The following is a 16,018-nucleotide window of genomic DNA, read 5'->3' as shown; positions in this document are numbered from 1 at the left end:
TTTAGCAATTTACCTGTATCCTCGTCTCTACTGTGCTGAGGAAATTGGCTGGGACGGCTCCCTGTGAGGAATCTACAACAAGAATAATTTTTTCCTGATCCATCCACTGACAAATAAACTAATGAACAGAGATTAGAATCCAACCTTGATTAAGCTCAGATTTCTTTCTTGGATTAATGAATCAACGTATTAACAATTAAACTCTGGTATTTAACAAAGTAATTCTTTCACTGCAGATCTAATAATATGAAATCATATATCATCCTAATGGCAAATTCTGTCGAATGTGCAGAACCTTTGGATCTATCAGTGTCTCAAAATTGGATCATAGAGTTATGTACACAACCATATAGCATGTAAGGGATACAGACAATATCTGATTCTGAAACACAACAGCTGGTTGGTTGCCGATGTTGCAAAAGAACACAAGCTTAGAGCATGGGAGAAGGCAAGAAAACTAGTTCAAGTCGGAGTAATGTTCTACATACAAAACTGTGCCGAGAACAAGGTTGAGGCATCAGGAACCTATGCATCATGTTCTTCAGCTCCAGCAAGCTTGATGAATGAATATTCAACCCTTTTATGAAGGGATCATTGATTTGGACTATAGCGAAGATGTTGCTCATAGAAACTGATTAGCTGTCACATTAAAAAGCTTGATTGAAACATTCAACCAAATGTCTGGAAAAATACACCAAGGAATGAACAGACGACTATATGCATCATACCAATAATGGGTTGGTAGCTTTTAGTTCTTTGTCATCCACGAATACTTCTTTTCCATCAGATCTATACAAGAACACGAAACAAGTGTTAGATAATCGACAATGGGAGTGCGAGTGTTGCCTGCTATTTTTAGCAATTACACCTGTAAACATTATTAGCAGATACATCAGGTTCAGTTCAATGAACCCAAAATTTCTGATTCCTTTAAGAAAGAGATCAAATAGAAACACCAAAATTTGTGTATTTAGTATGGATAAATGAAAAATAATGATCCTGTAAATGAAAATTAAAATATAAAGGAAATACAGAATTTCAATTTAGCATATAAAAGCTACCAACAGTCTGAAGCAATTTGATAATCTATTCTAGGATTAGTTCTTCTAACCTTTTCACATTTGAATGTACAGGAAATACAAGCTACGACAAACAAACATGGAAAAGTTTAATGCATGCCACTACAACCAAGAATCAAACAGATCAGTCTATAAGAATAACTTATCTGCATAGTTAATGTTGGCTTAACCAGAAAAAGCAAGTTTCTGGATAGATCCAAACTGCCACAACTTGTTGGACCAAATTGACAATCTATCTCACAATTATTTCTTTCACATTGTCCACATTGGCAACTATAAAGTCCAGAATGATAATTGACATAGAAGCCAAAACACAAAGAATTTTTTTATGCATGCCATTATTATCAACAATCAACTAGGCTTCTCCCTATGGATCAAGGGGATGTTCGAATGAACAATATAAAACAAGTGAATAAGTAAACTAATCCCAAAATAAAATACAAAAATAATATTTAATGTTTTGCAGTGGAGGCTCCATGAATTACCCTGTGAATCTGTGATAAAAGAATCTTTCTAATGATCTCGTTTGTAAACTAATCAAGCAATCTCCTCATTTCACTAAAGCATTCACGATTCACTATTTCTCAAGCATCATACAGCAACATCAATTTTGGTGCTAGTCCAAGCTAATTGACATGCATCAAGCTAATACACTATCAGGTTGACTAAGAGCTTATGCAGATACATCAGTATCAACATGCATCGTGCCAACACATTCTGAGATGCCTCCAGTGTCATAAACCATTGACTAGCAAAAAAAATCCTCCTTTCAGTATAGTGTATCTTAACAAACTAAGACATCTTTTGTGATCTTATGCATCGAAGTCATATCACTTCAAGGTAAAACCAAAAGTCATTCTGAAATTATTGAATTGTAGACACTAAAATTTAAAAAGTAAAGGGCGCATCTCATGTTAAAAAAAAATAGCAGCACAAGAAAACAAAGGCTCGGATATGATAAGATTGATGGTTGATCAGACCTAAACCATGGAGACAAGGGAATCTTAGACAGCTGCAGTACGATCTCAGATTGAAGAAAACACCAATACCAAAGAATATATAAACAGAATCAGATCTTAGAAGAGGAAAGAATTTATTATTGTCCAAGATAGGTAAATATAGGGATAATTGAACGAATAAAACAGTACAGAAGAGAAAATAGATGCTAGTTAACAGGGTTTGTCACGCTTCTCGGCACGGATAAAGATGTATTGTGAGAAGAACAGTAGCGGCATATACGGCTACGATTTGGCCTTTGCCAAACAACACAGTGATGACGCATGACAGAAAGGTATTGGCTTGCCCATGCCTAAATTATTTAATTCTTGCTAATTGAGTTTTATATTTAATTAAGGAGAGAAATAAAGAGTAACAGATAAACAAAAGGGATGTGAGAGATACCAAGCCACCTAGCTACAAAAAGTTTACAAATTATCATGATAAAAGTTGCACAAACAAACTTCTGATCATACATAATCATTGTTCAGGTAAAAGAGGACAACTGTTTTTAAATATATCAGGGAATTTCAACATAGATTAAAGGAAAGACAACCATTTATTTGAAAACCCTAACAATTCAAACACAGCCACTTTTATTCATAAGTTTGAGGTCTTTTAGACTCTTTATAAAGAATAAGAAATGTTGTGTGAGGATGTTATATCTTGAAAGCAGTTATTATAATCAGTCCTATAATGACTACAAAATCAAGATAAATATCATAAAAATAGAAAGCACAAATCAAACTCAATTTCTAAACTTAACTGTGGCATCAAGACTCACCAAAGTCCTAAAAGGAACTGATCCCAAGACATGAGAAATTTAATCCTCCTTCTATAAACGATTAGACACCAATGCTATTGATGCTGATATAATTATCACATTGCAAACTGCAAAATTACAAAAGGTTCACTGCAAGATGTGTTTCAGTTAAACCTTCAAGAAAACGCCAAGACAGAAGCTTGTTATGTTCAAATTTCTTGGTAAAACTTTAGTAAATATCCAAAGTAATGGATCTAGATTCTAGATAAATAACTAATGCAACCACAGTGATGACTTCAAAAGAGGTAAAGTAGCCACTTCTACAGAATCTCACCTTAGAGCCTTGAACGTTATAGACACTTGCTGCACATTGTTTGTCACGGAAGCAAAGAAGCGAACTGGCACTAGGAGCTTTGTGATTGAAGGTGGCTTTCCAGTATCATCCAACTTATTCTTGTTGTCTAATTCAGAAACAATGTTTTTATTCCCTGATTTCTCACCTTTGCCACCAGATCCAGTTTCCCTCCTCACAGATGCGTTCTGTTGCTCGTCCCAATGACCTGTTGCAGAACCTTGCTGGAACCTCTTCACACACCCAGATTTCCTCCTCTTCGCACCGGTTGCTACATTGCCCTGAGAAGCCTGAGTACTTTCAACCTTTGAGAACCCATCCATGGAACCGTCCTCCTGCCCCCCAGAAGGTTTCACAGAATCGTGCCCATTGGTCTCTATCTGCTCTGCTGAATTAAGAAGCTCCGGGTTCTGTCCATCACCCCGTCTACTTCTAGAAGTGATCACCTTGACCTTCTCTGTCCTTGTCTTCTTTTTCAAGTCTCCTACCTCCTCGTCCACAACCACTCTCTTTCCAACTTGCTCATAGGTTTTATCAGCATCTGCACACGCCACCGCCGTGCCACTGGCACCATTCTGAGTCGGTAAGTTCTGATTCGGTGCCGTTTTTGATTCCTCGGTCTCGATGGAGCGCTTCTTGTGGGCCGCCATGCCATACGGACCGCCGGGCCTCCGCTTGCGTTTCCGCGACCTCGGCGACCTCGACCTGCCCGCCCATCGGAAGATCTCATGTTCGCCAAAAAAAGAAAGTAAAAGATATACAACAAGAAGGAGAAGTCCTCCACAAAGAGCTATTTATTTAAAGCGGCAACGGGGAAAGGCTGACCTCTCTTCGAATGCTTCGATGACATCGGCACAGGATTGAATGTTCTCGAAGGGCTCCCAGGTGTTGGCAGTCTCCGGCCATCCTCGCCTTCGGTCCAACAAGAAGAGGGCTGAGCAATCCACGCAAAAATCCCTAAAGGGTTACAAACGAGGGGGATTGGAGAGAGAGAGAGGTTCTTACCATTTGATAAGGTATTGGATTTGACCCTTGCGCACTCGCTTCTTCCTGATGCCTTCGATCTCGTAGAAACCTTCCTCCAGTCTCGGAACCTCGCCTCGTTCCTCCTCCTTCCCCAACCTCTCCCCTTCTTCTCCTCCTCCTTTCTCCTCTTCTCCTCCGGCGTCGCCGCTGCGCTCCTCAACTCCGTCGCCTTCCTCCACCGCAGTTTCGGTCTTCTTCTTCCCGCTCTTCATAGGGTTGCGGATGATTTCCTTTCTTGACCTCCTCTCTCTCTCTCTCTCTCTCTCTCTCTCTCTCTCCTTCTGCGCGTTTGCGGAGGCGTCGTTTCGCTGTCGGGTGTCGTGAGTGCCGTTTGATGTCGGATGGAGATTAAATGCAGTATCATTGATATTTCAAACTCGGCTTCGTAATTTAGGCTGCTATATAAAAGCATACATATATACGGACTGACGCTACACTGTGAGATAACACGCGTGCGTCTTACGTGGTAGATCAAACGATCAAAGACTCTTGTGTGGGTGTATCTCCTCATCCAACGGTCACCCTAACGCCGCCACGGCGCGTCATTAGCATGAAGCCTGTGGAGTTTTCGCTCACCTCTGCTCTCTCTCTCTCTCTCTCTCTCTCTCTTACGAGGGTTTCGGCCAGCCATGGCGGCGACTCCGACGTATGCTGGCGGAGACGACGGCGAGGTCGACGTCGTCGCCTTCTTCTTGGAATACGAGATCCTCTCTGGCGTATCGGGCCAGGCCTTCTTCTCTTCTTCTTCTTCCGATTTCTAGGGCTTTGAGGTCTGGAGGTCGTCGAAGAGGCCCCGGTTTCATTGGGCCCAATAGGTTGTTTCTTTTCCTTCTTCTCGGACGTCTTCCCGTTTCTCGCAGTTTTTAGGGTTATCTCTTTTCTGCTCCTTTCTTTACCTTTCGATATCAGATTTGGGTCATTTCCGAACAACATCTTATTTGCAACATGAAAAGTTTGGATCTTTTCCTGACAAGTTTCGATGCTTCTATCGATTGATGTATCCTCTTAATCTACATTTTACAGAATCAATAGCATACATTCTGTAAGTGAAACAAACCTCAGAGTCAGATCTAATTACAAGAATATTAGGCCAACCTTTTCTATATTTTTCTTACATCTTAAGGTAGGCATGCATATGAATAGGTCATGTCAGAGAACAAACACACAAATGAAGCAAAAATTATTGTGACAGTGTGTATATCTAATTGCCTTCACATTAGAACTCTCCAGTCAAGCATGTACATGTATAAATACTCCTCGGTGTAAAATAAATTTAGAGATGCATGTTTCCTTCTGTTCTCATACAATACGAATCGTTTCAATGTTCTAACAAGATTGCCTCCAATTTTCTTCTTCTTGCCGCATGTGTCCTGTTGTTTTCATATGCACAGGTAAGTGTGTGCCAAGCCAGTATAATGTCGTTCATTGTTTTACCAACATTGCCTCTAATTTTCTTCTTCTTGCCGCATGCTTCAGCTTCTCCATGGCAACAAGCCCCACTTGCCTGACACGCTCTCTTGACAAACCAAACCTAGTGAAGAGATCTCAGCTGTTAGCAACTAAGCATCGAGAACACATCTCATTACACATGCATGTTTGTGAATTGCCATGCCAAATTCATGTATTGTGTCATCACCACTATCACACTTGTCTGATGAACAAATGATTTATGTTGTTAAAATATGAAGAATAAACCACATCAACACCTTCCCCATCATTACAGGAACTTATTGTCAAGGGATATATAACAACTCATGATCAAATGTAGAAGACCATAGGTGACAGTTGAAATAGAGATAATACGCATGCAGACAAGCATCAAGAGAGTCAAAATAACACTATCATCCTAGAACCTTTTTTCATCCCCCCAGCAAGGGAACCAAAGAATCTTCCAATTTAGAGTTTAGAGACCTTTTCTTTTTTTCCCCCTTAAGAACTTATATATATCTCCCTTGCAAAACCTAAAAACTTGCCTTAGTTGAAAGTCCGTTTGATTTTTATAACGTCACTTAAAATTCATTATGATGATAAAAATATTAGCATTATCTTAGCCATTTTGTAGGTTTGTATATCTTTTGCATCATGCTAGCTTATGGCATCCACAGTCAGAAGTAGGGAAAAATACTTTATTTCCAAACTTTGCAAGGACACTCCATTTCTTAGTCTTGCATGACTAGTTTGGAGCATGAAAACACTTCCCTTACTTCTTAGGGGAGAACTTACAAAACACGTCTGTGGTCTACTGACATGATAGTGCAAGAAAAAGGAGTGGACAGAAGTAGGAGTTTGGTTAGAGCTTTAAGTCCAAAATTTTTAAGATGTTACTAACTAGTATCGATTATTTGAATACTTAACCGAAGCATGAGGTTTGAGCTCTTATGCACTGTTGCAATGACTAACAAGGGACCTATAATTCTGAAACTGCAATTCCAGTAAAAATAAATCCAATTTCTCCTATCAGTGGCACAGGCCAAAGAAAGCATGCTCAACATGCGTTCTCTTCATTTAGAGAACATGCTCCTATCAGTGTCCAAATTGTAAGTCCAGAACAAGCAACAAAAACTAGATATTTATTTGACATGAATATACTACTTACTTTTTGCCGATGTCTTCCCATGTATGACACTCATTGTCGATACCATGATAGAGGCTTATGATATCTCTCTCTCGGTTGCTGAGTGTCATGTATAAGAGCTTGTCGACCTCATCCTGACAAAAAGGATTAACATGTGAATACCATGATTGCATGAGGGAGATATATCATGAAATCTTGTTTAGTAATGAATTGCTTATTATAATGGAAGATGGGCAATGAATGGTAAAAGCAGATTCTTTCAAGTACCTTGAGAGACCATTCCTCAAAACCATGCCAGGGATTGTTTTCGAGGTTCCTATCTGCAATATACTGGAGGGAAAGAAATGGTGTTATGAAACAATATGAATGGATAAAGATAATAGATATTGCATGTAGAGAAATCGAGAAGCAATACTTACACTGTGGAGAGTCTCGCCAGGAAGGCCATTCAGGGAGGGGAAGGCTTCTCTATCGATAGAAAGTACTATACTTGCAGCCTGCATCTCTAACCATTTAATGTGAGGAACAAACTAGCTACTCACAAGATCTGGATCAAACAGAAGAAGTGCATAAAATGGATGAAAACTAAACTTATACCTGTGTGGCATTCCTTACTTTCTTCTGTGACATGTTCAGGGACTCGGCAAGTTTCTGAAAAGGAGAGAAGTTAGTCCCTTGTAAAAGAATTCTACACAATGGTAAACTCTACTTCTACACTGATGCCTTAATACTGTAGCAAGGTTTATGTAAATTGATTTCCCTACCAATAAGATTCCTGATCTGAATATAAAAATTGTTATGGATTTTTAGTCTTGGGGGTTGAAGAGAGAGAGATCATTGTCATGCTCAAGACCATGAAGAAGATAAGCTAGTTACGACCAGTGTTATTGAAGCTTGATAAATCAGAACAGCCAAAATGATGATGAAATGACAAAAGAACTGGAATAGCATGAAAGGTTATCTTGATTAATTTTGACCTCAAAAATGCCCAGAAACAAGATGTTGCAGTAAAACACGGCATGAAAGTAAAAAGGGAAAACCATTGAGCAGTATGATAAAGTTTAACTCACGTCAATTGATGGTGCAATTCCCTTCTCTTCCAGTCTGATCTTTGCATGCCTAATTGAACCGAGTCTTTCATGTAAATGAGCAGGCAGTCTTAAAGTCCTGGAGTTCTTGAACAATGTTCTTGTGACACCCTGGTAAGAAGAAAGATTTCTTCACTGTAGTCTGGAATCAAATTGATGTTCAACAATAGACTAAACAATTGGACCAAATAAGCATGTATAATACTGCTGAAATAGGATCTTCCATGATATAAGGCTCAGAGTTTGAAGGATACTGAAGAGTACATGTCTAAAATCTTGTAAGGAGGAAGCACCATGTCATGAAGCAAAGCTTGAGCTATGAATTTATTGTTTGCCTTGTTATCATTTCTGCTCGTGTGTATACAAATTCAGCTAACCTCCATGATCATTCATGTGTTGAACTGTAAAATATTACAGCTAAACAACTCACCTGCCGGATCCACCAATACACATAAGTAGAAATTTTGAAGCCCTTGGAAGCATCAAACTTTTCTATCCCACGAAGAAGCCCAATCAAGCCACCCTGTGACACACGCAATTAGTTTGGCAGTAGAAAGACTTGTATGCCGGTGTGACGACATGTAAATCCAGGACTACTGTAAAGCCAGTAGAATGGAGGTTTACCTGGATAAGGTCGGCCATTGCAGTCCCCATGTTATCATACTTTTGGGCAATAGACATCACCAGACGGACATTGCTCATCGCAAGCTTCTCCCTTGCCAGAGAACACTCGATCATTTTTGTGTGCAGTTCAGCACGCAACATCCTCAGTGAAGAAGCCAGTTGCTTGTCGGTTGGCTCATATCCCATTTTTTCCTTCAGTCTGAAACCAAAGTAGTTCAGTCATACAATAATCGGAAGAGGAGGAAGCAACAGCAAGAAAATGACAATAACATGTGGTGTCATCTACATGATTTAGAAAGCCAAATTGAAGTTGATTGTCTTAGAAATGGTAAGCTGTGACCTTGTTGTAAAAGAGAGAACTTCAATTATATAGAACAGGTTTCTTAGAGAGAAAAGTTGTCTTAGTTAGCAAGAGGAGGAACGAAGAAACAAAACTCGTTCCATAGATAGACTAAGGCTATGCAGCTGTTCGCTTGTTCAACCTCATCAAATGAATATGTTCTGTACTTATAAAGGAACAACCTCTCCTAAGCTCCAAATACAGGCTAAAGGCACACATGATTGGTTCAACTAGTGCTATTGAACATGAGCACAATGGTAATTGCACTAGATAAACAGATCATTGCTTCATTTCTTGTTTGATTAACTAAAATAAAGCTATAAACAATGATGTAATTTGCAAAGTTCTTAGTCTTTCTCGATGCTCAAACAAACATAAAATATGAGATGTTAATCAACAATTTTTCATGAGAAAAAACTACCTACTTTGACCTGACCTGTGCTCCTCTATATATAAATGAATGGCTTCTACAGTTATAAAAGAACAATCTCTTTTAGGACATTATGTGCTAATAATGCTCCAAAAATAGGCAAAAAAAGCACTCGGTGGAGCTCACAAGTTTAACAAGAACAACTATTGGACGAGCACAATGGCAATTGCACAAGATAGACAGGTCATTGGTAGATTTCTTGTTTGGTCAAGTAGAATAGAGCTAAAATGAGGATGTAATTTGCTGAGTTCTTCCTCAGTCCCTAATGTTCGAACAAACATAAAACATAAGATGGTAAATAACAACTTGAATGAGAAAGAATTACTTACCTTGACCTGTGTTCCTCTACACGCATACCAGCTCTTATTTTCTTCGACAGATTCACGACCTCTGCATGTGTAAGCAAGCTCTCACTGACGGTTCCTCTGACATAACCACTAGCATCGGAGTTAAGCAGCTCAGGGCTAACACAAGATCGAAGCTGTCTCACTCTGCTTGCAGGTGCCATGGCATCCCTATGACCAATACATTTCCTTCTCGAAATCATTCTCCTCTCACGAGCAGATATCCCGGAGCGAGCGATTTCGGGCACCCGGCAGCCGTTTCCAGGAGCAGCAACAGTTGTCATCTGCGTGAACGGGAGTTCCCATTGCTTCTCCAACATAGACTTCTGTAGCAAGATGAGGGCCTCCAGAGAGGATTCGAGATCACTAGGTGAAGGGGCCAAGGTATGGACATGCTCTTTCAGTGCCTTGATGATCGGTACGTGTCTGGTCGGTGGGGCATTCGGCCTGAATGGGGAGGGCTTTTGTGCAACTACGACGGACTTCGTGGAGGCCGCTGGAAATGGCAGCGTAGTTTGATCCAGAATGGGGAATAACTTCTCGGCGAGGTCGGTGGGACAGAATGAAGAGGTCAGAAGCCTCTTTCCCGTGCTTAATCCAACGACTGCTGATGTTGCCATCATCCAGCTTGAACTGCAGATTGATCACAGAAACATCAAGAACGAGCCGTTTTCCACGCAATTACCAACACGTACGACCTAAAAGGGCGGAAGAAAGCAGACGGACGGAACGATCCGCACGAAATACCAAATCCAATCGGCATCCGATCTCTATAGGAGAGGGGGATTGAGAAGGAAGAGGACGCACCAGAGCGTGACGATCGCGGAGACGAGCGGTGAGAACTGAGCGAGAGGGGAGAAGCTGCTGCCGACGTGGTGGTTACTCCGTCTCTCTTCCTCCGGTATAATGTGTGTGCGTGAGCAAGGCAGGAGATATGGGAGGGAGAGGCGCCATTGGTTGCAGGAGATATTTGGCGCGCGGCTCGTGGTTCTTGTGGCTCCATGTGGGCGCCAACCCGACGACCCCAAGCCAAAGCTAATGCTTGCGCCGTCGCTCTTGATTGAGCTCGAATCCGGTTTGGTTCGATCAAGATAGATCTAATTCGAGTCCAATCTGCACTCCAGCAGAGTCCTGATCTAATTGGATCCATCTGAAACCCAAACAGCATGTTATGTTGTATACGTAGTATAGTCATTTATGTGCTACAACTTTGATACTTCAGCTTCCGACAAAGTACTACTACATGCAAAACCTACACGCGTAATACGGAGCTTACTCTTTTACTATTCACAATCACTTTATTATTTTATATATTTTTTTAAAAATTAATAAAATAATATTTATTATTCATAATCCTTTTAAAGTTCGATAATTTATGTTTAAGCCTCCATAATCTATTTTTATTCAGAAGCATTCTGTGGAGGATATATCAAGAAGAATTTACTCAAATATCTAGAAAGAATCATGAAGAATATACCAAAAGGAATATACTAAAATTTGAAAAAGAATCATGATCATAAATAAACTAAACCAATTTATTCTACCAAATTGAACTTTAAAAATCTCTAAAATTATCATGAATTGAGTAACTAATAGAATAACTATTTGTATCATGTTTTAATTACTCGTGAGAGTTTGAGATGAGTTGATAAATTTTCTAGTGTTATACTTATAAATGAGATGTATTACACTCAATTGTAGAATTAAAATGAAAAAAAAACCGAAGTTGGAATATAAAAGCCTCTAAATCAACAAAAACTAGAAAAACTAATAAAATCACTGCCTTATATTATATTGTTATCGATCGTAAACGGTTTAAGAAGAGTGAACAAGCATTATCGTATTTTTTAGATGATTTTATAAAAAAATTTAAATATATTCACTTTCAAAACTTATATAAACTATATATCAGTGAACAAAAGTATCGTAGCACGGTTTAGTCTGCGAGCTGACGTCGGGAATCTCTAGTGGAATGAGTATGATGATGAGGTGGCTATGCTTCTTCAGCGTCTCGGGACGAGGGTTGGACCGGCAGGGTCAGCTGAGTCCCCGCGAGTGGCTAGGGGTTGGTGCTCCGAGGGCTGTCGACTTGAATGTCATTTGTGGCGGGATATGCCCTTTCGTCCTTGGAGTGGTTGGCAACCTTTCTTTGCGATGTGGGCACGCTCTTGAGATGGGTGGCGCTGGTTGGTGTTGGTTGGGATTCGAGCCGACGGACCACTCTCTTCTACGCATTAGATGACGACTTTGAGGTGAAGACGCCCGCAGCTCAGGGGTGACCACCTCCCTGCAAAACGATTTGGGTGCTTTCCGACATTGGCCCTTCCGACGAGTAAGTTAGTCCAGTTCGCCCTCTTGTCCTTTTATTATAGTTGATTATGTAATCGAATATAACATGGTTCATTTAAGCATAAAGTTTATCAAACTTATCTTAATCTATTAATATAGCAAACAAATATTATATTAATAACATTAATAATGACTCTGTTGTATTTTTTAGATGATTTTATAAAAAAAAATTTAAATCAAACTTGAGCATGTATATTAACTTTCAAAACTTATATAAACTATCAAAATATATTTATAGGACAAGGGAATATTTATTCGTTTACCATCTTAGGGCTACCCTAGCATAAATTATGAAAAGCATCCTATGGAGTGTTTTTTTCTATTATATTATCCATAATATTTAATATTTTTTACTTATTTATTTTAATTATTAATTAACCCTAAAATAATATACATTTAATTATTCTTAATTAACTCTCTACAGGATTTGAAGAGAAATTGAACCACATACAATCATCATCATCAAATCTGGAATTGGTGCAGGAAAAGAAAAGGATAGAGGATGCTTGTAAGGCTTCATCTCTTAGCTTCTATGGTGTCTACTTACTATAATTGTCACTTTCTTAACCCAAGTTAGATCACATTGGTGCAAGGTGTGTCCTTTGGTCAGTGATGAGGTGAATGTTTTGCACCTGCCTAAGGAGGATGGGGAACACTGAATGCAGCTTTTCAATAGCTTATATGTACGAGAGCCGTGTTGGCCGCTTTAACTTGGTCTAACCCGACCGGTCCGAGCCGATCGAAGGTTGGAGTTGGGCACGTTAGAAGTCGGATCAAGATTGGACGATTGAGTTCGCCCAGCCGGACATGCTTCACGCCAGCAGTCCTGGCGGCACATCGGAACGCTCTCCCACGATTCAAAATTCAAAAAAGCATGATCATGACTCGCGGCACGAATCACGACGTCCACCTCCCATTAAATGGAGGTGAATGTGGAAGCCATCTTCCATCCCCGTCGTCTGGAGAGAGCGAGAGAGATGGCGTCGGTCGGCATGGGGGGCTTCTATCGCCAGAAGAAGAGAGGAGGAATCGCCAAGCCCACCCTCAAGCGGAGTAGCACCGGCAAGTCCGCCGCCATCGCCTTGTCCTTCACCGATCCGGACCAAAGCCCCGTCCTCGGTACCCTATCTTCCACCCCCAGTTTCTTATACTATGCTTTACATTCATCGCCGATCTCGTCCACTTACGACCCGATGGTAGGGGCTATTGCGGAGCACGGGAAGACAGCGTCGGCGGCGGCATTCGAGGAGGAGAGGCTGCGGCAGTTCGATCTGGACATGAGGTATGGTCCCTGCCTGGGACTCAGCCGGATGGAGCGGTGGGACCGGGCGGCCGCCATGGGGCTGAACCCGCCGGGTGATGTGGAAGCCATCCTTCTGAAGTCGTCCGACGCCGCTGCCGATTGCCACTGGGAGGGACGAATCTAATAATTAACGAACAAGTAAAAGAGAAAAACCCTCTTTGAGGAAGAGAAGCATGTTGTGAAGAACCCAGTGTGGTACCCTTGTGGTGATACAGCCACTGGCTGTACTTCCTGTACCTATCTTTCAAATGCAATGAAGACTATGAATGGAAGTGAAGACTATATTTATGCAGATTTCTCTGTTAGATGAATGCAATTGGTTTGATCTAAGTAAATGATTTACTACTTACTCTGGTCAGCACCTGCTTGTAACGAAACTTAATGGTGGATTTGAATTGCATGCAGATATCACAAAAACTGAAAGAAGAAGAAGAAGAGAAAACTCAAGAGATACAGTAAGCTGCAATCTCTAAGCAAAATACCAATTACCAACAGAGATCTTCCACCCCAAAAGAACCTGACGTAGCACAAGCAAAACTTTCTCGCCAATGGGTCGACCTCTGGTCGAGAATTGACGCCCCCGTGTTTGACCCGCCCAAATCACCACGTCGTGCCCGATACTTTCTCATCTCTCTTGGGGACACCCGTGAATCGTACCGCAATTTTATAGGATAACCACGATGGGCCCCGCAATGTTGTGAGTCTTCGACCAATCGCGATAAAACACGTTGTTGGAGAAGGGTAATCGAAGTTTTTTCTTTGTGATGTTCTAGATTTCTTCGACCTTTAACGGCACAGAAACGCTCCACGCCGCCCGCCAACGACCCGAGTGATTTCTTCGACTTCTTTTTCTTCGTTTTTCCTGCCGTTGGTGCGTTTATGACCCTACTTTTAGTCCCCGATCTCATTCGAGGTGGATTGCCTGCTGTTTGGAGATCGAAGTTTGGCGGAGGATGGAGAGGGAGCGGAAGGTGAATCCGGGCTGCATCAACGCCTCCAATCCCTTCCATGTGTGTGGGGAGTACTGCGTTCGAGGATCTCATGGAGCGAATCCCCGAAGTCCCTTACTCGACTTAGGTTTTTTTCTTGAGCGTCATCATCGCTTTTTTTTTTCCTTCAGATGATTAATCAGCAACGACAACAAAATCGCAAGTCACAACGGCTGTCTGCAGATTATTCATGCTCTTAAATTTTCTTCTTCGTAGCTGGCGCAGCAGCTCAAGTTGGGTATAGACGTAAGGAGGATCGAGGGAATATAGCGGCGGAAAGAAACGTGGCTCTTTCTTGCCCCAACGCGTCCAATCCATACCATCAGTGTGGGGGGTACTGCTCTTCAAGAAACCCCACCGTGAACGGACAAAAGAAGGAGAAGAGATCAGGTCTGCTTCTTTTTCGGATTTCTTATTTCCACTGAAATAAGAAAACTAGGTGCTCTGTTGCTGTTCGATTTCTGATTTCTGTGGAAAAATGGAGGATGGAGTACAACCAAAAAAAAGAAAGAAATACAACTGTTCCTTACTTTTGACTTATTTATTGTGTTATGACATTCTTGTCTTTTGGGCCTATTGCAGCTCAAAATGGGGGGATTCATAAAGAGAATCAAGGGTTTGCAATTGTTGAAAAAAATGTCAATCCTTCATGCCTGAATTCAAGCAATCCATACCATCGGTGTGCTGAGTATTGCTCTCCAAGAAAATCTTAGGAGGTGAAAAGTCAAAACAAGGAGAAGAGATCAGGTCTACTTCTTTTGACATTACCAAATTTTGTGATTCCAAAATTTTGGAAGAAATTTAGGTGCTTCATGGACTCTCATGCTTCCTTATCAACTAGGATTGATGTGTTGGGAATTTAGGATTTTGCTCAATTTGTCGATTTATTTCAGTTATTTTGTCTGATTTCATGTACGAGAAGCTTGACTTCATCTAACTATCACCGTTTGTTTTCTTATTTCAGTGGAAAATGGTGTCAAGATGCAGGATAACAGGATGGTCCAAAGAGAACAAATCCACCCTAATTGCGTAAATGCATCCAATCCGTACCATAAATGTGTTGAATACTGCTTTCAGAAAATAAGTCAATTGTCATAGCTAGTGAAGGAAGAGATATTATGTTCACTTCCTTTTGTTTCCTTTTCTTAGATTCTATCTTCTGAAAAATTTGTTAGTTTTATGAACCTTTTATTTTGTTGTCAATGTTTGCCTTATGTCCTTGTATTAACTCGCTTGCCTAATATATGTACAAGATAAGCAACTTCTCCTTAAATTTCAACTGCAGATGACTGAAAATATCCATGTGGACTATCAAGAAAATTGATATTAAGTTGAGGTTCATTTTCCCAGAAAATATATCTTTCTGGAGAAACTGACTTGTAACATGAAAAAATGGAAAAGCACATCTAAGGTCTTCCTTCTTGTTTCTCACATTGGTGCCCTTGACAAAGGGAGGAGTAAAGGATATGAAAAATATTTGATAGATATGACGAAGCTGTTGTCAAACTTTTGTGCCTTATGTTACTGTTATTCTTGAAAAATATTTGATAGATGTGAACATAATCTAGGATATGATATTCTTGCATGAATTTTTGACATAGTTCAAATGGAAAGATGCAAACTCGAAAATAATATTGCATTGGGTTCCGATAAACACCAACAGTTTCCATCACTAGGTATAAGCTTTTTAGGCATACTCATTTGATCGCCATTTAAACCCGACTTGACTGTATGGAGAGGAAATTTGATATGGACATGGA

The 16,018-nt window shown here is 40.4% G+C and overlaps 4 protein-coding genes and 1 long non-coding RNA gene across 5 annotated transcripts; 3 read left to right on the top strand and 2 right to left on the bottom strand.

Annotated features, from left to right (window-relative positions):
* Positions 1-285: 285 nt before the first annotated feature.
* Positions 286-4,572, bottom strand: LOC135627869 (probable chromo domain-containing protein LHP1). Its single transcript, XM_065134267.1, has 5 exons — positions 4,196-4,572; positions 4,016-4,102; positions 3,173-3,895; positions 729-789; positions 286-639 (listed from the first exon to the last, which is right to left on the bottom strand). Exons 1-5 carry the CDS (start codon positions 4,426-4,428, stop codon positions 592-594), a joined length of 1,152 nt encoding a protein of 383 aa, XP_064990339.1. The 5' UTR covers positions 4,429-4,572; the 3' UTR covers positions 286-591.
* Positions 4,573-5,414: 842 nt separating this feature from the next.
* Positions 5,415-10,558, bottom strand: LOC135627868 (RNA polymerase sigma factor sigA-like). The gene is made up of 10 exons (XM_065134266.1): positions 10,425-10,558; positions 9,603-10,250; positions 8,504-8,702; positions 8,310-8,402; positions 7,862-7,990; positions 7,389-7,442; positions 7,211-7,288; positions 7,059-7,121; positions 6,813-6,925; positions 5,415-5,747 (listed from the first exon to the last, which is right to left on the bottom strand). The coding sequence occupies exons 2-10, from the start codon at positions 10,238-10,240 to the stop codon at positions 5,639-5,641; spliced, it is 1,476 nt and encodes a 491-aa protein (XP_064990338.1). The 5' UTR covers positions 10,241-10,250; positions 10,425-10,558; the 3' UTR covers positions 5,415-5,638.
* Positions 6,924-10,833, top strand: LOC108951770 (uncharacterized). The gene is made up of 2 exons (XR_010492722.1): positions 6,924-7,489; positions 7,602-10,833. It is a non-coding gene; the product is annotated as an uncharacterized LOC108951770 (long non-coding RNA).
* A 2,110-nt stretch (positions 10,834-12,943) lies between these two features.
* On the top strand, positions 12,944-13,393 carry LOC135626370 (uncharacterized). Its single transcript, XM_065131604.1, has one exon. It carries the CDS (start codon positions 12,944-12,946, stop codon positions 13,391-13,393), a length of 450 nt encoding a protein of 149 aa, XP_064987676.1.
* A 685-nt stretch (positions 13,394-14,078) lies between these two features.
* Positions 14,079-15,531, top strand: LOC135626863 (uncharacterized). Its single transcript, XM_065132639.1, has 4 exons — positions 14,079-14,346; positions 14,475-14,648; positions 14,841-15,005; positions 15,223-15,531. The coding sequence occupies exons 1-3, from the start codon at positions 14,223-14,225 to the stop codon at positions 14,969-14,971; spliced, it is 429 nt and encodes a 142-aa protein (XP_064988711.1). The 5' UTR covers positions 14,079-14,222; the 3' UTR covers positions 14,972-15,005; positions 15,223-15,531.
* Positions 15,532-16,018: the final 487 nt, after the last annotated feature.

Source organism: Musa acuminata, chromosome BXJ2-11 (genome assembly GCF_036884655.1).
Source record: "Musa acuminata AAA Group cultivar baxijiao chromosome BXJ2-11, Cavendish_Baxijiao_AAA, whole genome shotgun sequence".
Taxonomy (NCBI): Eukaryota; Viridiplantae; Streptophyta; class Magnoliopsida; order Zingiberales; family Musaceae; genus Musa; species Musa acuminata.
Note: the sequence above shows the minus strand (reverse complement) of the source record. Positions and strands in the feature narration are given on the sequence as shown.

Bases quoted from the DNA above. Each gene is read 5' to 3' on its own strand.
- LOC135627869 (XM_065134267.1), bottom strand. From the start codon at position 4,428: ATGAAGAGCGGGAAGAAGAAGACCGAAACTGCGGTGGAGGAAGGCGAC. The intron at 790-3,172 runs GTGAGATTCTGT...GTTCTTGTATAG, and splicing joins ATAACGTTCAAGGCTCTAAG to ATCTGATGGAAAAGAAGTAT. The intron at 640-728 runs GTATGATGCATA...TTAATGTGACAG, and splicing joins AAGCTACCAACCCATTATTG to CTAATCAGTTTCTATGAGCA.
- LOC135627868 (XM_065134266.1), bottom strand. From the start codon at position 10,240: ATGATGGCAACATCAGCAGTCGTTGGATTAAGCACGGGAAAGAGGCTT. The intron at 8,703-9,602 runs GTAAGTAATTCT...CTTTGGTTTCAG, and splicing joins GTAGAGGAACACAGGTCAAG to ACTGAAGGAAAAAATGGGAT. The intron at 7,991-8,309 runs GTGAGTTGTTTA...TCTTCTTACCAG, and splicing joins TGTATTGGTGGATCCGGCAG to GGTGTCACAAGAACATTGTT.
- LOC135626370 (XM_065131604.1), top strand. From the start codon at position 12,944: ATGGCGTCGGTCGGCATGGGGGGCTTCTATCGCCAGAAGAAGAGAGGA.
- LOC135626863 (XM_065132639.1), top strand. From the start codon at position 14,223: ATGGAGAGGGAGCGGAAGGTGAATCCGGGCTGCATCAACGCCTCCAAT. The intron at 14,347-14,474 runs GTTTTTTTCTTG...TCTTCTTCGTAG, and splicing joins AAGTCCCTTACTCGACTTAG to CTGGCGCAGCAGCTCAAGTT. The intron at 14,649-14,840 runs GTCTGCTTCTTT...GGCCTATTGCAG, and splicing joins AAAGAAGGAGAAGAGATCAG to CTCAAAATGGGGGGATTCAT.